We start from the raw sequence: 21,268 nt of genomic DNA, 5'->3' as shown, positions 1-21,268 counted from the left end.
ATATTAAGCAAAGCAGTATTTATATGTTTTATATATTACTGTTTTCTAGTAATATAATGTAACTAATTTTTGGTTTATACAGCCTTACTTTACTCTATGGCCAGAATTAGATCAATCAATATAGAAATATTTACCATTGATATAAGTATGTAATTTTAATGCATGATATACATATCTGGACATAAGAAAGATTTGGTTATTTCAACTCCTAGAAAAGAATTGTAAAGAAGATTTTAAAAGGCATTATAAAAGTTATGAAGCATGGTATATAAATACATCTAAATTAAATTATTTTTGTTCATGTATACTTTTATATTGATGTATATTATACAAAAAAATTTTCGTGTTACCACACAGTGAACACTGCAAGATCACTAATACTACACTAAAGTTAAAGGACAGATCACATGATAACCATCTAAACAGCCTGAAAAATGACATAGACCATTGAAGATGAGAAATGTGTATACATAGCTGTAATTTCAAATTTAAAGTGCTGTAATTTAATCCAACAGCACTGCAATAAGGTATCTGAAGTATACCAGATGTCTTTGACAAAACCTAAAGAAAAGTGGTTAAGATATTGCCCTGATGTGTGCTTATTTCCTATTTGCAATGAACAAGTAGTTACTTAAAAACCACCTTTCATATTCCAGTAACTCCACCTGATATATTTTTAGTTTTATTTTATAATATAAAATTATTTTACAACAATATAAAAGACAATTCTCTATATGATATATATTAAAGTTCTCTAACTACTATAACATAAAACAAATTCAAAGCCACAAGTAAAGATTCAACTTTCCTTTCTACATACAAACAAGCCAGTTATTTTGCACATCATAGTCTTGTATGCACAAATTAAAGTGTAAAGTCAGAAAAGGGAAAAAAATAAAGTCAGATCTATAATTGCATACTGTTTCTTTGTGGTAAATATTTTCACATTAGCATTAATAAATTCACGTTTATTTTTTTTGTGTTTGTGATTTTTTTCTTGACAACTTATGAATCACTTATGAGAACTATCTAATTTCATATAATTAAAGTTGCCAAATAAATCACAAAATCAAGCAAATATACAAAGAGATGGCAAGCATTATGCATGTTTATAAACTCCAGCAGCTAAAACGAGAATAACAATTGAAGTGATAAGTTATATCACCACTTCACATACATTCTGATAATTTTTTAACAGTGGTTTTGTTGTTCACTTCATAACTTGCATACAAGTAATATTTTTAAAGTACAAAAACAGAACAGAGAGAAGTAAACATCATTTTATTCAAAACTGTTTATCTCGTCGTAGAAAGTGCATCTACATTGTATTATTATTATTAACTGTAGGACCATGAGTTTAATGTGATTGCACAGCTGTGACTTTTTTGCATATATTTTTCAGTTTGCCAATATAATCAGTAGTTGACTACACAATCAAAGTTTAAATTTCTAGATTTAATAAAGTGAAGTCTAGGTCAGTGTTAGCAGATTTATAAATCTGACTGTTTCTTGTTGCTTGGCAAGTGGTGCTTATTGGATAGACAGATTAATGATTTGTCAAAAAACTTTTAAAGTCAAAGACTGGTTGTTGTTTCCATTTTATAACAAATAAGTGTTAACTTGCTGTTGATGGTGAAACTGCATTAATTATGTCTAACACTCTTAAATGTTACCACCGTAATTTGTTTTTCACTTTAGGTAAGGGTAGAATTACTTACAATTTTGCTACACAATCAATGTACAACTTTTAGTTTGTATAAGCACTGCATAATTAGCAATTCTATGGTAGATCATTTCAAATTGTTAGCTGCTTAATTTTAACTGCTGCATAGAAATCAGGGTTCTGTTAGTGAAAAACAATAAGTTTCTAAAGTTCAAACAAATTCCACCTTTTACATATAAGAATGTTGTGAAGAGATAAAAGCTTTTAATGACCAAATACACTAATTTCTATACAATGAGTTTTTGTGAACTTAAAAGACTAAGCATAACATAAAAGGAAACTGAATAATATTTTGGCTTACCTTAGGTGTTGCCACAGCTACACTAATATCAATATAGTCCCTGTATACTATTTCTATATCATCAATAACTGAAATGAAAAACAAAGGAGGACATATTTGATGATAAAGCACTACAGCAATGAACCTACAGAATATTTGAAATTTTCCTTTTGAGTTTACTAATATTTTCTTGAACCAGAAGTAAAATGTAAGAACAGACACAGAAGAAATGGCAAAAAAATTGGAAGTTCATACTAAAAGTACACTACGATGAACAATGTTAGGCCCCAAATTTTCAAAAAACTCCCAAAAAACATGAACTTAAAAAAACATTAAAAAAAGGCTTAATCACAAATATATAGTCTGCTTAATTAGCTGTCTCAATTTTGGAAAATGCATTGTGGACCAGAACTATTACTTTTTTCATATACAAAAGTACAATTTTAAATCCCTAAAAGTCACATTGCTTTGAACAAATGGGATTATTCAACAGCAAACATTAGGAACTGTGAGGGGGCTAGAACCTCCCAATGTTGAAGAAGGGGGCTCAAATATGTTTCAGCCCCCTCAATAATTTCCCTAAACATTTACCCTATGGGCCTTTACTTTGGTAGCTAAGCAGATATTATTACTTTAATTATTTTACTGAAAAATTTAAGAAATGTTACAAATTGCAGAGGATTTTTTTACGTGAAATTTAAATCTTGCACGCTGCAGAAAAAATATCTATCAAGTAAGAATTTATGTCATAAAATTATTTAAAAATAACTGATATGATATGCAAAAATCATACTATACTTTTAGTATATAATAAATTAAGTTAATGTGCATTTTCTTCACACTTATATTCTGCTTTGTTATACATTTACATTTGAAAACAATTCAGCAGTAAGAAATTTAAGTGAATTTTTTGTTTAAGGCTTGAAAAATATTTCATTTCTAGTAAGGGAAGTCCTACTCAATCTTTTTTTTTTTGAAATAAGCAAAATTCTATTTATTTTCATTGATAGAGAAATTAAACCTGTAGAACTTAAAATAATGATGATATTGCAAGTCTCCACACTAACTGGTAAGGAAATTTAGATAATCAACTTATACTATTGCCAAAGCATTATGGCCAATTGATTAAGGTATTGGATTTGAAACCTGTTGAAATTTTTGTGTAGATTCAAATCCTGCTCGTGTTTTTCATTTCTATAATCATGTATATTTTGACAACCAAAATAAATATTTATTTACCAAAAGGCTTAAGATCTTTGTGAAGCTCAGTGAACTAATGATGTAAATGTATCATAAACCAAAGTACAGTATTAGTGATCTTGCATTGCTCACTATGTGTTTACACATGAGTGTTAAGATCTTTGTGAAGCCCAGTGAACTAACAATGTAAATGTATCAAAAACCAAAGTTCTATATTAGTGATCTTTCATCGTTCACTGTTTGGTAACACGAGGGTTAATTTAGATGCTTATGTGCTTCAGTCTGCTGGGAAGTCCTTAGAAGAACCATATGTGGTGGCAGAAGCCAGAATTCAATCATGGTTCTTCTCATTAGAAGGGAAAGTGTGCTATCTATTTACCAAGCTCCTTTATAACTCGTTAGTAATTGCAAAAAAATGGTCATAAAGACAACTAACCACATCAATGACTGGTATATACTGTCAAAACCTTAACTTTTTTGAGACGGGTCACAGGTGAAAGGCCATGTCATTTCATTCGTTTGTTGACTCGCATTCAAAATTTCATGAATCTATGCCAATAACTTTGGTATTATTACGACAACGGAAGTCACGTGACGCTGGTAACACGTCGTGTGTTTCTAGACGGATCATGACTGTTCTTGTCTGCTCTGGTAGACAATGATAGGAAGGTGGAAACGTAACATGAAGTATCAATTCCAGTCAAAAGCATTGGGAATGTATCATACAGCTCATGGTAGAAGGAAGCTCCCAACCCATTCACGTGGGAGAACTTACTTTGACTGGTCTGGTTCCGACCAACATCAGTTGCCTGGGAACCAACATCCAGGCAGTGATAGGAAGGAGGGTTCCCATGCCACCTACACTAGCAGAATACCACTGCGCTACTCTCAACTGAGTAGAATTCAACACACTTGGGAGAAAGCCTCTGTGGTTCACAACCAAAGTGGTTAGGAGCTGGTATATGGTAAGGACTCCCATACTCAACTAGAAGAAAAGGAGGAAAAATGCATTGGAGAGTCTGGAGGGATGCATCACTGAAGCAAGTGCAATGGGTGACCAAGAAACCTTAATTTGAAAAGCAGACAAAACCTGATTCGTAAAACCAAGAGAATGGCAAGGTAGGACAGAATTCCCCTTCTGCTTTACTCATGTTAGTCCATGAGTGTATGGTTTGGGAGAAACACATTTATGAAGCAAACCATCATGAGGATGAACCTACAACTGTTCTTGTGGAACACCCCATCTCAACAGTAAGCATTAGTGACAGAACAATTGCACAGTGTGGATTTAAGGATTAGTATACCTGGACAGGCGCCACTCACCATAGAGCAGGATCCGAAAAAGAAATACAAGGAGGTCCCTGTATTATGAAATAAAGAAGAAAAATGACACCAACTCAAAGATGAACTGGTGATTGAAGAATGGCAACAGAAGGTAGACAATATCCAGCTGAGAAGGAAACTGCCAGATGATGCAGATAATGTGACATGAAAGTATGAGGTGAGGTCCACATGCCAGCCTGGATAATCTTGTCCAAAGGATGATGAAGACAAGTAGCCAAAGACATTGTGAGGTGATGAATCTGATGAGCAGAGACATTTAAAAGGCAATGGGAGTCAGGAGACAAGGAGGAATAGGTTGCAGCACCCAACCAGTCAGGGTAATAGGAGATAGGTCGAGGGAAACTGAAGGATACCAATGCATAAACAAATGGGAACCATTGAAAGGAGCTGTGCGAGTCACATAACACCTCACTACCCTGACCGGACACAGGAGACTATTGGGATCAGAATGGGAATATATCTGTGATATGGAAGGAATGGAAATACGAGTGAAGGCAACATGACCATCATGTACAGCAGGATAAAGGAGAACATAGGTTCAGTGGTAAAGGATGAGATAGACATTGATGGTGAACACATTTGGTCTTTGATGTCCACAAGCTAACAGGAGGAGGAAAAAGGTTTTCAAGGATAGGTGGTACATGGAACAGGAAGCCAAAGGTTCAAATGGAGGTAGAGAAAGGGCATGGAGGACAACATTAAGATCCCAATGTGTCAAGGGAGTAGGTCGAGGATGATGATGGAGATAAAATAGAATGAAATAACAGAGAGGAAAAACAAGGCAGATTCAGGAAAATAAATAGTAGATAATAATGTGGTTCTATAACCACAAACGTTGAAACAGAAAGACCATTATAGAAAAGCCAGGTAAAAATTCAGAATGGTGAGGGACACAAGGAGAGAAATCCCTGACGAATGGACCAATAGTGAAATATATGCCACTTACATTAGTACAAGGACAAGGAGCAAATGGAGTGGGAAAAATGTATGCTACCTAGGTGGAAAGTTCAGAACCTTGTATAAGGGAATGGACAAAAGCCACGTTTGAAGGAGGAGGATAGGAACAGACGGATGAAGTACTACCAAATGAGGTTGACAGAGAAGGGAAGGGGAGAGAGGAAGAGGTAACAGTGGTGACAATTGAAAAGGTAGAAGTAGATGTAGCAAAGGTAAGCTAGTCAGAATGGAGCCAATAAAAAGGCTCAACACAGAGTGGTTTGGATAATGGAAAGGACCTGGGAAGAAGATGGATGGGGGGGAATAGGTATAACTGTTGAGGTCTGTTCAATCCTGACTGACGGACACTATTACAAAGCCGAAGGATGAGGATCAAAAGAACAAAATAGAAAGAGTTTGGTATTCATATGGGTGGCAAACGTGTCCAGCTGTAGAGTACCCAACCAAGTGCATAACCACCTTAAAGTCGAAGGGAGAACCTTGTTGGGATAAGATAACCAATAAGTGTCAAGACTGAAAGCACCCGAAATATGACAAGCAAGCAAATGAATGTGATGGCTGTGGGCCCAGAACAACATGTCGATTGTGTGAAGACACGATGACCTCGACCAGGTTTTCCCTTGCCAAGTGATATAAAAGAAAACAGTCAAGATTTGTGGAAATGGATTATCACTGTTTTGACCCTCAAAGCCAGCAAGAAATGATCCATTGCTCGATAAACACCCAGGAGTTCAAGAATATTGATGTGGAAACTCAAATCGACTGAAGACCAATGGCCTGACATTGCTTGGGTGTCACAGTACACCACCCAGTCCGACAGAATCATCCATAAAAAAAAGATGCATCTCCAGTTGTGGAGGAGGAAGAGGGGCATCAGCCATTGTGTTGTTTCTGTTCAGCCACCAGGCTGGAGGGTAGGAGGAAGGGATACCAGGTAACCAAGGGGACTTCTGGGGAGGTTACACTGATCCTGAAGGACCCACTGAAGAGACCACATGTAGGCATGGTTAAAGGGAATAAGAGCCTCCAAGGAAGCTCAAGTCCCAAAGAGAAAGAACCTCTTATGCAGGAAGAAAAGGTAATGATTGCACCTTCTGAACCACAAACTCCATGAAATGCAGTTGGAGGGGAGAAGACTGGGCCCAACTAAGATGAGAGTTGAGGAATACCCAAAGATGAACGAGGTATTGGAGTGGTGTGAGAATGGACTTCTCAACCTTGACCAGCCAACCCACCTGCACAGCTTCCTTGAGAAGAAACTGCATGTTGATGGAAGAGGCCAAAAAATGTAGGGACTCAAGGTCAGCCAAAAATTGATATGTACAGTCCCTGTTGATGAAGCAAAGATAATGGTGGGATGCTGGGGAAATTGGAATATGGAGGTAAGCATCTGACATGTCGAACTTTGTTATCTAAAGACCTGGAGTAAAAGCCCATCAAAGAGACAGGAAAGACTCCATGGTGAATTGAGGAAGTTCCAAATAATGGTTCAGATAGGAGAGATCGACAATGGGATGGCAATCCCCGGTCTTTTTGGGGATTACAAAAGTATGGGAATACAAAAATTTGAAAAGTAGGAACAACCAGTTCTACAGTGCCCTTGAATAGAAGATCCTGAACTGCCTCGAAAAGATGCTGGTTGAATTATAATTTAATTATAATTTATAATTGAATTATAATTTACAACTTATACCAAACTTATTGATGTACATTTATAAAATAGTTCAATAAAATTTTGAATGTAAGTCTACAAACACGATGACATGTCCTTTGACCACAGGAAGATCCATCAAGAAAGAGTTAAAAGGTCATTACTCGCATGCTTTGACCCCACCCATGAATGTAAAGTTAATTTATATTAGAATAAATCCATATTTTTCACTTGTATACTCTATCATAAATTACCATTTACTAAATGAAATTTACATTGTATAACAGCATGTTGCTAATAAGGAAGTATTATGCTAAAGTATTGTTATCAGTTTCAATGAAAAAGTATATTCCAAAGTATTGCCAAGCTACCACAGAGAAAGTAACTGAATGCTCTTAATATGAGCAAAAATGCAATAATTCATATATACAGAATATAAACAAACCTTTTCTCCAAGTTCATTAATGGCCTTCTCAATGTCTGCATAATTCATAGTTCCCACATTTCTGATAACTGGTACAACCAGCCCCTATAAAAAAGAAAATAAACTACTAAAAACATTTTAATACTACTAGGACTTTACCTTCAACGAGTTTCTTGTTTGTTCATATTACTCTTTAGCCATACATAACAAACATCTTGTCTGCTTACTTCATTTTCCTACATGTACTCTCTTAGTAGTAAGAAGTCTATTTCACAAATCCAGTGTATGCAGCATTTTTCTTATACTAAATCTAATTGCTGTACATAATCCAACATATTCACTCACTTTACATTACTACACTAACTGGCCAATAATCAATCACCAACTTCCACTAAATCTATCAGTCACTAATCCAGTATATGCAGTTATTTAGCATAGCGAAATCTACCAAATTACTTTACACTACTGGACCAACTGGCTGCTCAATCTAGTGAACTAATTTACTTTATAATTAACTTGCTTTACACTACTACAACCACTGACTGATAAACCAATGAATTTACTGACTTAAATCATTATATCAAATGGGTGATAATCCAATGTATGCAATCACTTTCTTCTATTAACTCTATTGGCCTCTAATCCAGCATAAGAAGCCACTTCCCAATGCTACAACACTTAATCCAATGAGTTTATTTACTTACACTACAGTACCCATTTGTTGCTCATCAAGTGAAATATTATCATTTTGTTTCTATAAAACCTTTGACTATTAATCTAGCATATGTAATCACTTTCCAGTGCTGAATCAACTGGCTCACAATCAACTGATTCAGTTACTATCATATTCACTACACGCTAATCCAGTCACTTAACATTATCATTATATCTGCTCGCAACTAATCCAGTAAATTTAATCATTTCATATTATTATAATTATTCTTACATCTCCAGCATCCAATACCATTAATGTAGTGTGTGCAGTTCTCTCAAATTTGAACATAAACCTGGCTGTTAAATCAGTTTAAGTATTTGTTTTACACAAGACCAGTCAATACACACATGAAAGAAATAAACAGTAAAAAAAGTCACTTTGGGTTCAGAATATTTTTTAGTACTGCTTATTTCTTTTCATATGACCTTAAATCATGATTTACTTATTGATTTACTTACTCTGGCTATTTCAACAATCAAAACAGTTTGAACTAATAAACCACAGAATAGCCAATAAAAAAAGTTGAATACAAATTTACACAAGGACTTTACAAGAAAAATGCAATTGTCTCAAGTATTAATTCAAGTTAGAAGTTTATTTATAGCAACTGTTATGAAGCAATTTAAGAAAAATGTTTCAGCTTTGCATACAAAAGACCTAGTATGTGTTTCATTTAACACCCCCTCCAAATTCAAGATGCAAACCATGTATATTAATTTATTGTGGGATTTTGAAATACCTATTTAACTCGCTTGTCACACAGATTTTATACATTTCTTAAGATCCCTTTTTAACTAAACTTCTTGGAACAGATTACTAGCATCTTAAATAAGATCTGCATGTTTCTTGCAATCTGAATAATTTTTTTATTGTATTAAACTCCCCAAACACTTATATGAGAGAAATGTATCCTTGATTTGTAAAACATATTCATCAAAGTCTATAAAAAATAAAAATTTTGTACAAAATTTCAAATATTTACTAGCATTCTCATGTTTCTCAACAGAAAATGTAGATTGCTAGAACTACACAAGATAATGATTTTCCTTCTATGAGCCTATCTACTATCAAAAAATCCTTTATTTAATTTCTATTATACTCTATATTCAAATCTATCACTGAAGATATTACATCTCATCCTTTCTCATTAGAATAGAGAAATAATAGATTTCATACCTCACTCATTAGATACAGTAGTCTGATAAATTTCAGAGTGAATAGCTTCATAACAGTAAAGTTAATATTTTCCTACACTGAAAATATATTTCTGATAGATTACTTACCTCCTCTCACAGTTACAGCTATTCTTGATTTGACTACCCTCCAGTGCATAAATTTCCATTTGCCACTAGCCTGGAATTCCCACCTAATTCCATGTGTACAATATGTGGTTCAGCTGCATTTAAAAGTATGCAAATTAGCATGTGACAACCATCCACTAATAGAAGTGTGACACACCCTTCTACTGCACCTGACTCCCTGTATGCAGTTGAACTCATGCTTCACTTCGAGATTAGGCACTAAAAACAACAACAGAAGTGGGAAGGGTGGGTGGGAATTGTTAGAAGAGGTAATTATCTAACAGAAATATATTTTCAGTGTGGGAAAATATTAAGTTCTGAGACAATTACTTACAGTTACAGTTAGAATCTTATACTGAGCAAGGGGGGGGGGGATAGTGTAAAATTACCTAGATGAGCACACTTCAAAAGCATCTGAAGAGCACCCATGGATTGTGCCACCTCTATGTAGAAGAAACACACCTGTGGGAGACCACACCACATCTGAACCAGGTATATTCTTCACTCAAGGGGAGCCAACTAGTGTTGTGTTGCTATCCAAGGGTGGAACAACCCCAAATCCAAAATGAAAAGTAATGTGTGTAGAGTAGCTAGGGCACATAAGACTGTAATTGGGAGATCAATCCCATTCCAGTTCTGTGGCCCCAGGAGGAACTCAACTGGCCAGAGGAGGGTCCTCAACCATTCACCTCAGGTGTAGGAACCAGAAAGGAAAAGGAGCCTCCATCCTGAGAACCTCAACCAACATAACCTGGAACAATAAATCCTAATGACATCAGAAAGGTGGAAACGTAATGTGGAGGGTCAATTCCAGTTCAGAACCAATCGACAGTGGGGATGTAACATCCACTCTCCCGTAGGAAGTTTCCAGCCCACTCACATTTGAGTCCAGCTCCAACCAAAACCAGGAGGTAGGGGGGTACCGCAAAATAGATAGAAAAATCCAGTCCAGACTGATAACATCTGGAATAAAACCCCAGAACTCTCATACTTCACTGGAACACATCACCAGAGAAAGTGCAATGGGTGACACAAAACGCTATTTTTAAAAGCAGACTGTTCCTAATTCCAGCAATCTAAGGAATATTAGAGATGGGTAGCAATCTCTTTCTGGTTTACTCATGTTAGTCCATGAGTGTACAGTCTGGTAGGAACATATATGTGTTGCAATATACCACAAGAAAGAACCTGCATGTGGTATTATGGAACACCCCATTTCTACAGGGAGCATGACAAACTTTATAGATCTCATGGTGCAGATTTTGGATATCAGTACACCTGGACAGGCACCACTCATCACAGAGCAGAATCCATAACACGTTAAGTAGGCCCTTGATAAAAAAAAAAAAAGTTATCACCTGGGGTTGTACAGACATATGGAGAATGGCTGCAGGGGGAAGATGATATCCAGCTGAGCAGGAAACTGCCAGATTGTGCAAGTAGCATGACACCAAAGTGTGAGGAGTGGTCCACATGTCAGTCTGGATAATCTCCACCAAAGAATGAAGGAAATGAGCAGCCAAGGACATTGTTAGGTAATGGATCAGATGGGATGATACACAGAACAATTTGCAAGATTCAGGAGAAAGAGAAGTATACACAATACAGATAAACTGATGAACCCAACTGGTAAGGGTAATACGAGAAATATCATGAGAAAAGGACAGATTAGTGAGGGAGTAAATATGGGATATGGAAGGAAGGGAAATAACTGGAGATGAAAACACATGGCAAAAAGGAAAGGGAGATGACAGGGTATCTCTGTACCCTGCAATGGTTGAAAAGGATAGATCCTTGTCAAACAACCATGGAAAAAGAGATATCTGAAGAAGGGAAGGAGAGGAATGGGAGAATCCATGCTATACAGACTAACGAAGTAATGGAGGCTGTTCCTGGAGAATGGACAGGGATCAAAACCACAGTTGAGTTGGCCAGAAAGGAGTCACAAGAAGGATCTGATATGAAGTGAACTGGATGAGAGAAATTACTCGAGGTAGAAGATGATTGCTAGGGTATACATAAAGGAAAGGTCCTTCCAGTCATGGCTGAACACATCCAGGGTCAAAGCCAAAGGATGTGGAACTGGGGACCAAAAGAGGAAGTCTGGCCTTCAGAGCAGAGGCAAATGCAACTACAACTGAGAACATAGCCATTGGAATACCTAGGGGTCGAGAGACCACTCTGGTGGTAGAATCTTGTCAGGACAGGATAGACAATCTGCAACAAGATTGATGGTACTCATTATGTGACAAGCCAGTAAATAAATTTGATGGCTGTGAGACCAGAAGAGGAGATCTAGAGTGCAAGAAATAAGGACCAGGATTGAATGCCCCTTGACTGGTGAAGTAAGAGACAACTGTCATGCCCGACAGAAAATGATTAACCCTTGCCTGATAAACAGAAAGGAGTACCAAAAGGTTGTTGTGAAGATATAACTCCTTATGAGATTAGTGGCCCAAGATCTCCTTTGTAATGTGGCACTCACCTCATCCAGACAACGAGGTATCTATGAAGACATGGCTATATGGGCAGGTAGAAAAAATAGATACCCCCCACTGTTATGTTGTTCCTGTTTAACCACCATAGGAAATCAGAGGGATAAGAACCTCCAGTGATGCCCAAGTCTCCAAAACAGACAGAACCTCTTGCACAAGGAAAAAAGGTGCTGATAGTGCAAGCTGAACTAAAAACTCCATGGATAACAGTCAAAGAGAAGACAGCTGGGCTCAACTGAGATGAGAGTTGAAAAACACCTCTAGATGAACAAGATATTGAGTGAGGTGGATAAAGGACTTCTCCACCTTGATAAACCAACCCACCCAATCAGCTTCTCTGAGGAAAAGTTGGGTGTGTAAGGAAGACTCTGTGAAAGAGGGAGCCAGAAGGAGCCAATCATTCATAAAATGATAGAAATTGAGCCTGCGAGAATGAAAGAATTGGGCAAATGACTGGACCACCTAATAGAAAGCTTAGGATGTTAGTGCCAGCATGAAAGAAAAAGCTCAAAATTAATAAATTAGATCCTCGTGGACAAAAAAGTAGAAAATGACGTGAAGCCCAAGCAATAGGGATGTGAAGATAAACACCAAACACGTTGAATATTATCATCCACATCCTGGAATAAAAGCCAATCTGAGAGACAATTAGGATTTCATGATGAGGAACACTGAGGAAGCGACTGATCACATGATGTCAATCACCAGTGTTCTTGGGGATGACAAAAAGTCGGGAATAGAACTCTGGTCACACAGGAGAAACCTGTCCAATGGTGCCCTTGATAAGGAGTTGAACTGCTTCTATGTGTTGCTGGTGGTAAACAGAATCTATAGGAGGGAAGGGAACTGGGACAGGGGATAAGGTGAGAGGTGTGAGGAAAATGATGAAGTCCTTCTGACAAAATTTAAATGACTCAAGGGTGGTGGTAAAACTTTCCCACACTTCTGAGAAAAGAGTTAGCCTGACTCCCACATGACCCAAATCCATAGGGTAGCCACCTGTAATGCTGACATTGTACAGGGCATTGGTGAACAATGGAACAATGTGTAGACATGGTCCAGGAAGGAGGAGGATGGGAAAGGAGAACTGGAGAAAGTTGGGACAACAGGAAGTAAGGGAAGATAGGGATGTGTGCAATCTACCGGATTCAATATGAGACTCCAAAGTATCCAGAAGCCCACCAAAGATTGTAGATCGCAGAAAAGGGGCTGATCGAAAATCTATCAGAGAAGTTGGGGGAAGATGCACGTGTCAACAATGCCTCCCAACCCAAGAAATCCCAGCAACAGAGAAGCCAGATGTGGAGGGAAAGGGTTGACAAAGACAATCTAGACAAGTTGGTGAGTAGAAGGGTACAAGCTTCCACTGAAAAACTCTTGGGAAAATGACAGAAAGCCTAGGACAACAGGTAAATGGATGACAAATAATGAAGGAATGTTGTGAGGGAGAAATGGAGGCAAGCAAATTATGCTCGAGAAAAATGCACTGAAGTATTGGAACCAAACCTCAAAGGGGAAGAAGTGAATCCAATTGTTGTCTGAATGATGATAAGCAAATGCATGTGCATCAGCAGTAGGTGAGGGACACATCATACTAACCCCCACATATACTTGATCTGCAAAACATTTGGCATGGAACCCAATATCAGGAAATGAAAAACTCAGAACTAGGTGTTGCAATTAATAAGGAAGGGGAAGGATCAAATGACATGGGTGACAGAGATAAAACACATACCTGTGATATCAAATCTATAAATGGTGATTGAAGTCAAGGTGCTTCAACAGGCTGAGAACGTGCCTGCACAGCAAAGGAATAGGGAGAGGCTGTCCAAGTCTGCATCATCCTGATCGAAGTCCTCAGGTAATGGCAGAATTGCTTGTAGATCAGGAGATCCTTTGGCTCACATGAAATAAGCCATCTCCCGATGAACTGTGGCCAACACTTCCTTCACCAATAACAATGCACCTGCAGCCATCGTCACGAGCAGTGAAACACCAGTACTGTCAGTAGCCATTGTAGTCATAATAGTAAATTGTGAATTCAAAAATATTGACTGACTACCAGTAATTGGTTGAGAAATAGAGTCCACAATCAAATAAAGAAATCCAACTTTGATATTGCAAAAATCAGTAACTGAATGTTTTCAAAATGCACTAAAAATTTTTTTTGAAATCAGACACTAAGTCTTAACACTGTCCTGCCAAATCGAGAAGTGAAGATTGGGTACAACTACACAGATAGAGAGAGTCAGCTGTGACAGGAGGGTGTGTTGCATAATAATTTGTATACTTAAATGCTGCTGAACCACGTGGAATTAGGTAGGAGTTCAAGGCTAGTGGTAATTAATCATATCAGAATGTAACTTTTTTGTTATTTAACAAAAAACTCAGGTTAAATTTATGGGGAAAATTACAACTTCTTTGATAAAAGTAAAAAAAGTTCCCAACTCATAATAAAGTCATACTTTAAGATACATAAGAAAAAAAACAACTAAATAAGATACAGAAAAAAAAACATAACTAAAATACTAAAAACAATTTGGTCATAACTTTTTCATACTGTCAATATCTACTATAATGATTCTTTAACTTATTACAAAATTAGTTTTGAATTAGTGCAACCTCACGGGCTGAAACGTTATGCATATAGGGCACAATAAAGGCCACAGCATTTTTTACACTCTTTCATCTCTCATGTAAATTGTTCTCAAAAATCTCTCATTATTTTAAGGTATTGGTTATCACAAATTAAGAAAGTAAACTTACTACTGCAGATTGTTAAAATCCTTAACTTCTATTCATCTGAGTGACTATTTCATATCAACTGACTTTTATGTATATATAATCAGGGATTAAATTGAGGCAGAATAGTCCCAAGCAGTAATCTTCCTCTTCATAATTTAAGCCATTAGCATTCCTGGTCTTCTGACTGGAATTTCAGGGTGAATTACAAAAGGGAGTTCCATCTTTTTCAAAATCCCAATTTAACCACTGGATGCTATTGGAAGAACTTGTTCTAATTCTTGCCTCATACTTGTGTAGCAGAAACATTACCTGCAGTTCTCCAAATTTCCATTGGTAATCTATTAGTGCTGCCTCCTACTATTTTCATGATTATTTTATTAAGGCCAAATAGTGTTTATAACTTTCCTCACTCAAATGTCCAAGCTACTTTATTTCAAACCAGTTTCTGTAAAATATTTCTTTTTCTGAATAATGAGCAGAATTTTCTTATGTATTTTCTACACATAGAAATAAGATCCAACTTTTGTTAAATGATTTTCAAAATCTTTTAACATTGTCTTATTCTCTCAAATAATTACTTTTTGAATGTCATTTCAATGAAACAAAAATGTCTGTTAGGTAACAGAATCAACAAAAGCTATTATTATATAACTCTTATTATAAGTGTACCACATAAGAAAACATCATGTGCTGTATCACTCTTATTCAACTTTTTATGAAGATTATTTTATTACATGTTATAGTAAGGATGATTTGTTTTTAGAACACTTGTGTATGTGAGAATGATCGCACCAGTTATCAAAATGTCTTACCTGTTTTGTTTTTAGAAAACTTGTGTACTTGAGAATGATTGCACCAGTTATCAAAATGTCTTCGTTGTTTTGTTTTTAAAAAACTTGTGAACTTGAGAATAATCGCACCAGTTATCAAAATGTCTCACCTGTTTTGTTTTTAGAAAACTTGTGTACTTGAGAATGATCGCACCAGTTATCAAAATGTCTTACCTGTTTTGTTTTTAGAAAACTTGTGTACTTGAGAATGATCGCACCAGTTATCAAAATGTCTTCGTTGTTTTGTTTTTAGAAAACTTGTGTACTTGAGAATGATTGCACCAGTTATCAAAATGTCTTACCTGTTCTAAAAACAAATCTTACTTACTGCAAAAGTTGTAACTTGTACTACAATAATAATTAATCAGTAAGTTAAAACAAAACTATTTTTATGAAGATGTAAACGTTTTTCATATTATTAAATTCTTAAGCCTACAAAGCAGTTTTTAACTCTGCTATACATATCTATCATATTAAAATAACTTAAACAAAGTGAGCCTTTAAAGGTAATATGTTTTGAAAGGAAGAAACTGATTAGCTAAACTTTCTATAAAATATTGTTTTTATTTAGAGTTTGAAAAACCATTTTCTTAGCTTGCTTTTGCAGCATCTTTTTATGCTGAGTATTTCTAGCAGTCAAAGGTTTCTAAACTTTGTAAGTGTTCAGCTTATGTTAAACTATGTAATAAAATGTTGAAATTTAAAAACTAATACGCAACAAGTACTTTTTTAGAATGGTTCTCTTTCACATGTATTTTGCAGTTTGCAAATCATTCAGAGAAACTTTTTCAGGAAAAAGAAAAAAAGTTTTGCACTGAGTTAGGAAGAACAGTAATCTATTACTGTATTTAGCTGTTTTTATTACCATCACTGGAAAAAAAAACTAGAACATTTACATCATTAGTTCACTGAGCTTCACAAAGATCGCAGTTTTTTTATAGGCATTTTTGCCTTTTTTACCAATACTTCACCCCCAGTTGATGGATCTTCACTGAATTTGGCATAAATGTTAATTGGGTTCATGCGGACATATTTGCAAAGTTGCAGTTTCACATTTTGTGTTTTGCAGTTTTATGGCATTTTTTACAATTACATTTTTCATATCCTGAAATAATCTTTCATTAATCATAAATTTACATAACTGCCATCTAGTGATAAATAACATACAAAATCTGAAAAGAGCAAGTGTACAAAACGTTCAGGACTTGTAAGTATTCATTAAGGACAATTTACCTAAAGTACTAGGAGTGAGAAAAACATGGTGGCCATTTCATAATCATTTGATCTGCCATCAGAACATGCCTTACTATACATTTTTGGATCACTATGCAAGTAATATGTTTTTAAATGACAGATAATTCATCTCGGACAGCTATGTTATTTGTTGTAAAATAGGAGATCAACTTTCCTTCTCCCATATATACATGTTTGCTTTTCAAGACTTTTAGTTAGAAGAAAATGTTTAATTCCGTCTCAATCAATCCTGCAACATGATTTACCTTCAACATCAGAGTTTCAGTTCACAGTGATTTTTTGCTGTTATATAAGGGTAGGCAAACAAGATTTAGTTATTATGCCAAAGTTAGATGAGTTTTAAAATTCCAGAACATCTATAACACATATATAGCCAATTATTTTCACACAAAATATTTTACCTATCTGACAGTTTATTAATATGATCATATAATTCCAAATACCTTTGCAGTTTAGACCAATAAACATGTAAATAAATATGAACTCTTGATATTTAAAATTAATTTTTAACTTTTTTCCATAGAAATGTAATGAAATTAGAGCACTGGCATGCAAATGTATACCACATGAAAGAATATGACGTCATGAAATTAGAGCACTGGCATGCCAAATGTATACCACATGAAAGAATATGACGTCATGAAATTAGAGCACTGGCATGCCAAATGTATACCACATGAAAGAATATGACGTCATGAAATTAGAGCACTGGCATGCCAAATGTATACCACATGAAAGAATATGATGTAATGAAATTAGAGCACTGGCATGCCAAATGTATACCACATGAAAGAATATGATGTAATGAAATTAGAGCACTGGCATGCCAAATGTATACCACATGAAAGAATATGAGAAAAAAAAAACATTAGCAAACACCTACCTTCCCAGATGTTCAAAGTCACAGTCTGTCCATGTTTGAGAGCCTTTCTCTCTTAAAATTTTAATACTGTTCCCTTGTTCTACGCTTTTCTTGACAGACTTTTTCATGTTACTTACAGTGTGGGAACTGTGTGGGAAAGTTCCTATGACAACGTAAGTGAGAGGACAAAGTGCCACATTTAACAGGCTAAACTACTGAATATATCTAATTGATCTGTAAAATAATTTCAGAATTATAGTTGGTTATATTGGCTGAAATTTTAAGCAGCTAAAATCATTAATCTCTGATGAATTATACAAGTACAGATTGTTTTTTATAGATTTTCAAAATTTTGACCTCCCCTTGGAAGGGTATAACCTGAAATTTTACACAAATGCTCCTCTTACAGAGACTTAATAGCCTATCAAAGTTAAACAAGATCAGAGTTTGAAACAGCTATTTGTGGGATAATCAAATGATTTCTGTACAACCTTCCTTTTTTAACAGTGAGACACGATCATGTACAACATTTAAAATACACTTGTACCTTAAATGTTGTATATGATCATGTCTCACTATTAGAATGAAGTTCTGTACAAAAATCAATCTATTATCCCACAAATATTGTTCATAAGTTTAGTGGGTAAAGTAAGATTGGAGAAGATCAAGCTGGAAGAATTGGTTGGGTTGACATGGAATTACTTAATTCTATTGGTAATATGTATCTAATTGTGTGAGAAATTCATTTTCCTGGTTTTCATATTTTCTTGGGATTTTGTACACCTTGTTTCATGTATACTTAAAGGCCGCACAGGGATGCTCTAAATGCTGATGTATGGATAACTGAGTTTGTTAATTGGACTTTTGTCACCTAATGTTAATTCCTAATTTATCTTTTATTCAGACATTAACAGTTAACTTATTATCATACAACTTTAATCTCACCTCTATTGATTAAATATCTAACAAAATTACACGAGGGTCTTCCACAGCAGCTTTCACCTTTCTCAGAAATGTCACAGCTTCTCGTCCATCAATTAAACGGTGGTCATAAGTTAAGGCAACATTCATCATAGGTCGAATCTCCACCTGAGATAATGCACAAACGTTAATCCCAAAGAAAGCTTTGAAAAACTAAAAGTCAGCAATAATTGCCTGAAAACTAAATAAGGAACTAGCCATGATGATATCAAACATGTTTATAATACCAATAATTTTGCTTCACTACATTTATTTCACATAACTGATAAATATAATGTATTTATAAAGAAACATTTCTTCACGTACATTGATTACATTCATGTCATTTACTTCAGTAGGATCCTTGAAATATTAATCAACCAAGAATCCCAGCTTAAAAACAAATTTTAGGATTTTTTAAATGCATGTACAAAATTCACATAAGTTTCATAGTATACACCTACTCCCACAGAGGGATGACATGGTTTTCACTTATCCCCATTCAATCATTCCCATACTGAAATCACATGATATTCATGTTTCTTGATATCGAGTATATGACATAATATTTGATGTTTTGAAAGAGTTTGTTGAAATCATGATTTACATACAGACATATTTAATAACTTGTAATGGACTTAGCATCCTTTCAGATTTTTCGAAAGATGATTAAACATTTGGCTGGCTTTAAAATAAGAAAACAACCAAAACATGTATAAGTGACTTGACTCAAAGTAATTAACATCTATCCTTTCAAATAGTGTTTTGAACTCTCCTTACTGGCATCAACATCAAACAAGTACTTTATTCATATTTTATGACATGTATTGTAAGTCCATCAAAAACACTACAAGGTTCATGTGTGATGTTTTTTGGAGTTTTTTCTAGCTTTTTGCTACTTAATACAAAAATAATCTGAAACAGCTGAGTAACACAGAAGAAATGTGTCACATAGTGGCTGTGATTTCAGCTATTTATAAATGGTTGAAAACATTTATCATGAAAAGTTGAGAACAGTGAAAACATAATTTTCAACAGATGCTTTTTTCAAAACAATCACAATGGTTACAGCCTTAAAATTCATTAAAATACATGTCAGGAAAATGTTCTGACTTGTACCTTCCCCTTGATGGCTACAGGTCGATCCACAATAGCATGCATTCCTAAGATAGCCGATTGTGGAGGGTTTATAATGGGAGTTCCTGATATGGATCCAAATACCCCTCCATTGCTAATAGTGAAGGTTCCACCATCCATATCTTCAATGGCTAAAGTTCCTGTCCTAGCCTGAAAATAAAAACATCTTTAGATATCAAAGTGCTAGTAAGATGACTGATCAGGTTTTACAAGCTTGATTTAGTTCCTTAATAATTTCAAAATCAATTGTATTTTATGAACTACTATAGTGAAACTTCATTCTTAAAAATAAAAATGACAGTCAGATTTATTATGTGTTAAAGTTAAAAAAAGCACAAATCCAGCTCATAAAACCAAATTTATTCATTGTAGTGATTAGCAGCCAACATGATCACCTAAATCCAAATACTAATAAGTTAAAAATGCAAAACTGAAAATTTGTATGCACCTCCCCATAGACCTAGTGAACCTCCATACCAAATTTGGTAAAGGTCCATCTACAGGGAGCAGAGTAGTAGTGAAAAATGCCCATAAAAACTGCAAAATATATATGTATCTCCCCATGGACCTAATGAACTTTCATACCAAATTTAGTAAAAATCCATATACAGGGGGCAAAGTAGTGGCAAAAAATACCCATAAAAACCACATAAAGCAAAACTGAACTAAATTAAGATCCATACCAAATTTGGGGAAGATCCATCCACACCATGCAAAGTAGTTACATGAACATACAGCTGACAGTACTATTATATTTATGTAGATTCCAGGATATGCACTAACAAAGAAATTCCAGTCAATTTGATATTTTATGTTAGCTTGTATTTTTCACAGATTGTGAAAACTCAATGACTATCTTCAGTCTTTCAGGAATTTCTTAATTTTCTCTCAGAAACCCATTCAGTTTATAAAGTTAAACAGCAAAATTTTGTGAAAACAATTTTAAGGAAACTGTATGTTTATAAAACCTTGCATTGACATTAAACAATAACAAGTCGAATTTCAGATCAGATTATTAACATGAATCCCCCACATTAAATAAAATATAAATATAACAGACATTTAAATCCACAAGTAAATCAACATCACGTAGAAAAATACAAGCTTGTAAACTGTGAAAATAACAAACGTAAGATAATAATGTGTGTTTATCTAAAGTTTTATGACTGCATAGAAATAACAAGTTCACAAATTATGAAATAGATAGGAAGAAACTTGGAGAACTTATATGGAGTCATTTATTTTTACACTTTTAATATATAATCTCTATTAGAACACGTCAGATTTTGAAACATAAGAACTTTAGTGGAACTGACTTAATATATAATCTTTATTAGAACACGTCAGATTTTGATACATAAGAACTTTAGTGGAACTGACTTAATATATA

The 21,268-nt window shown here is 35.0% G+C and overlaps 1 protein-coding gene across 1 annotated transcript in view; it reads right to left on the bottom strand.

The window, feature by feature from the left end:
- The window catches only part of LOC106462632 (dihydrolipoyllysine-residue succinyltransferase component of 2-oxoglutarate dehydrogenase complex, mitochondrial-like), an 86,446-nt gene that overhangs the window by 4,311 nt on the left and 60,867 nt on the right, over positions 1 to 21,268 (bottom strand). The window contains exons 11-13 of the mRNA XM_022389950.1: positions 20,356 to 20,375; positions 19,861 to 20,028; positions 18,727 to 18,870 (exon numbers count right to left, since the gene is read on the bottom strand). Coding sequence (XP_022245658.1) covers positions 18,736 to 18,870; positions 19,861 to 20,028; positions 20,356 to 20,375 — 323 coding nt within the window. The 3' untranslated portion in view covers positions 18,727 to 18,735. The remainder of the gene's footprint in view (positions 1 to 18,726; positions 18,871 to 19,860; positions 20,029 to 20,355; positions 20,376 to 21,268) is intronic.

Source organism: Limulus polyphemus, unplaced genomic scaffold (assembly GCF_000517525.1).
Source record: "Limulus polyphemus unplaced genomic scaffold, Limulus_polyphemus-2.1.2 Scaffold1214, whole genome shotgun sequence".
Classification (NCBI taxonomy): domain Eukaryota; kingdom Metazoa; phylum Arthropoda; class Merostomata; order Xiphosura; family Limulidae; genus Limulus; species Limulus polyphemus.
Note: the sequence above shows the minus strand (reverse complement) of the source record. Positions and strands in the feature narration are given on the sequence as shown.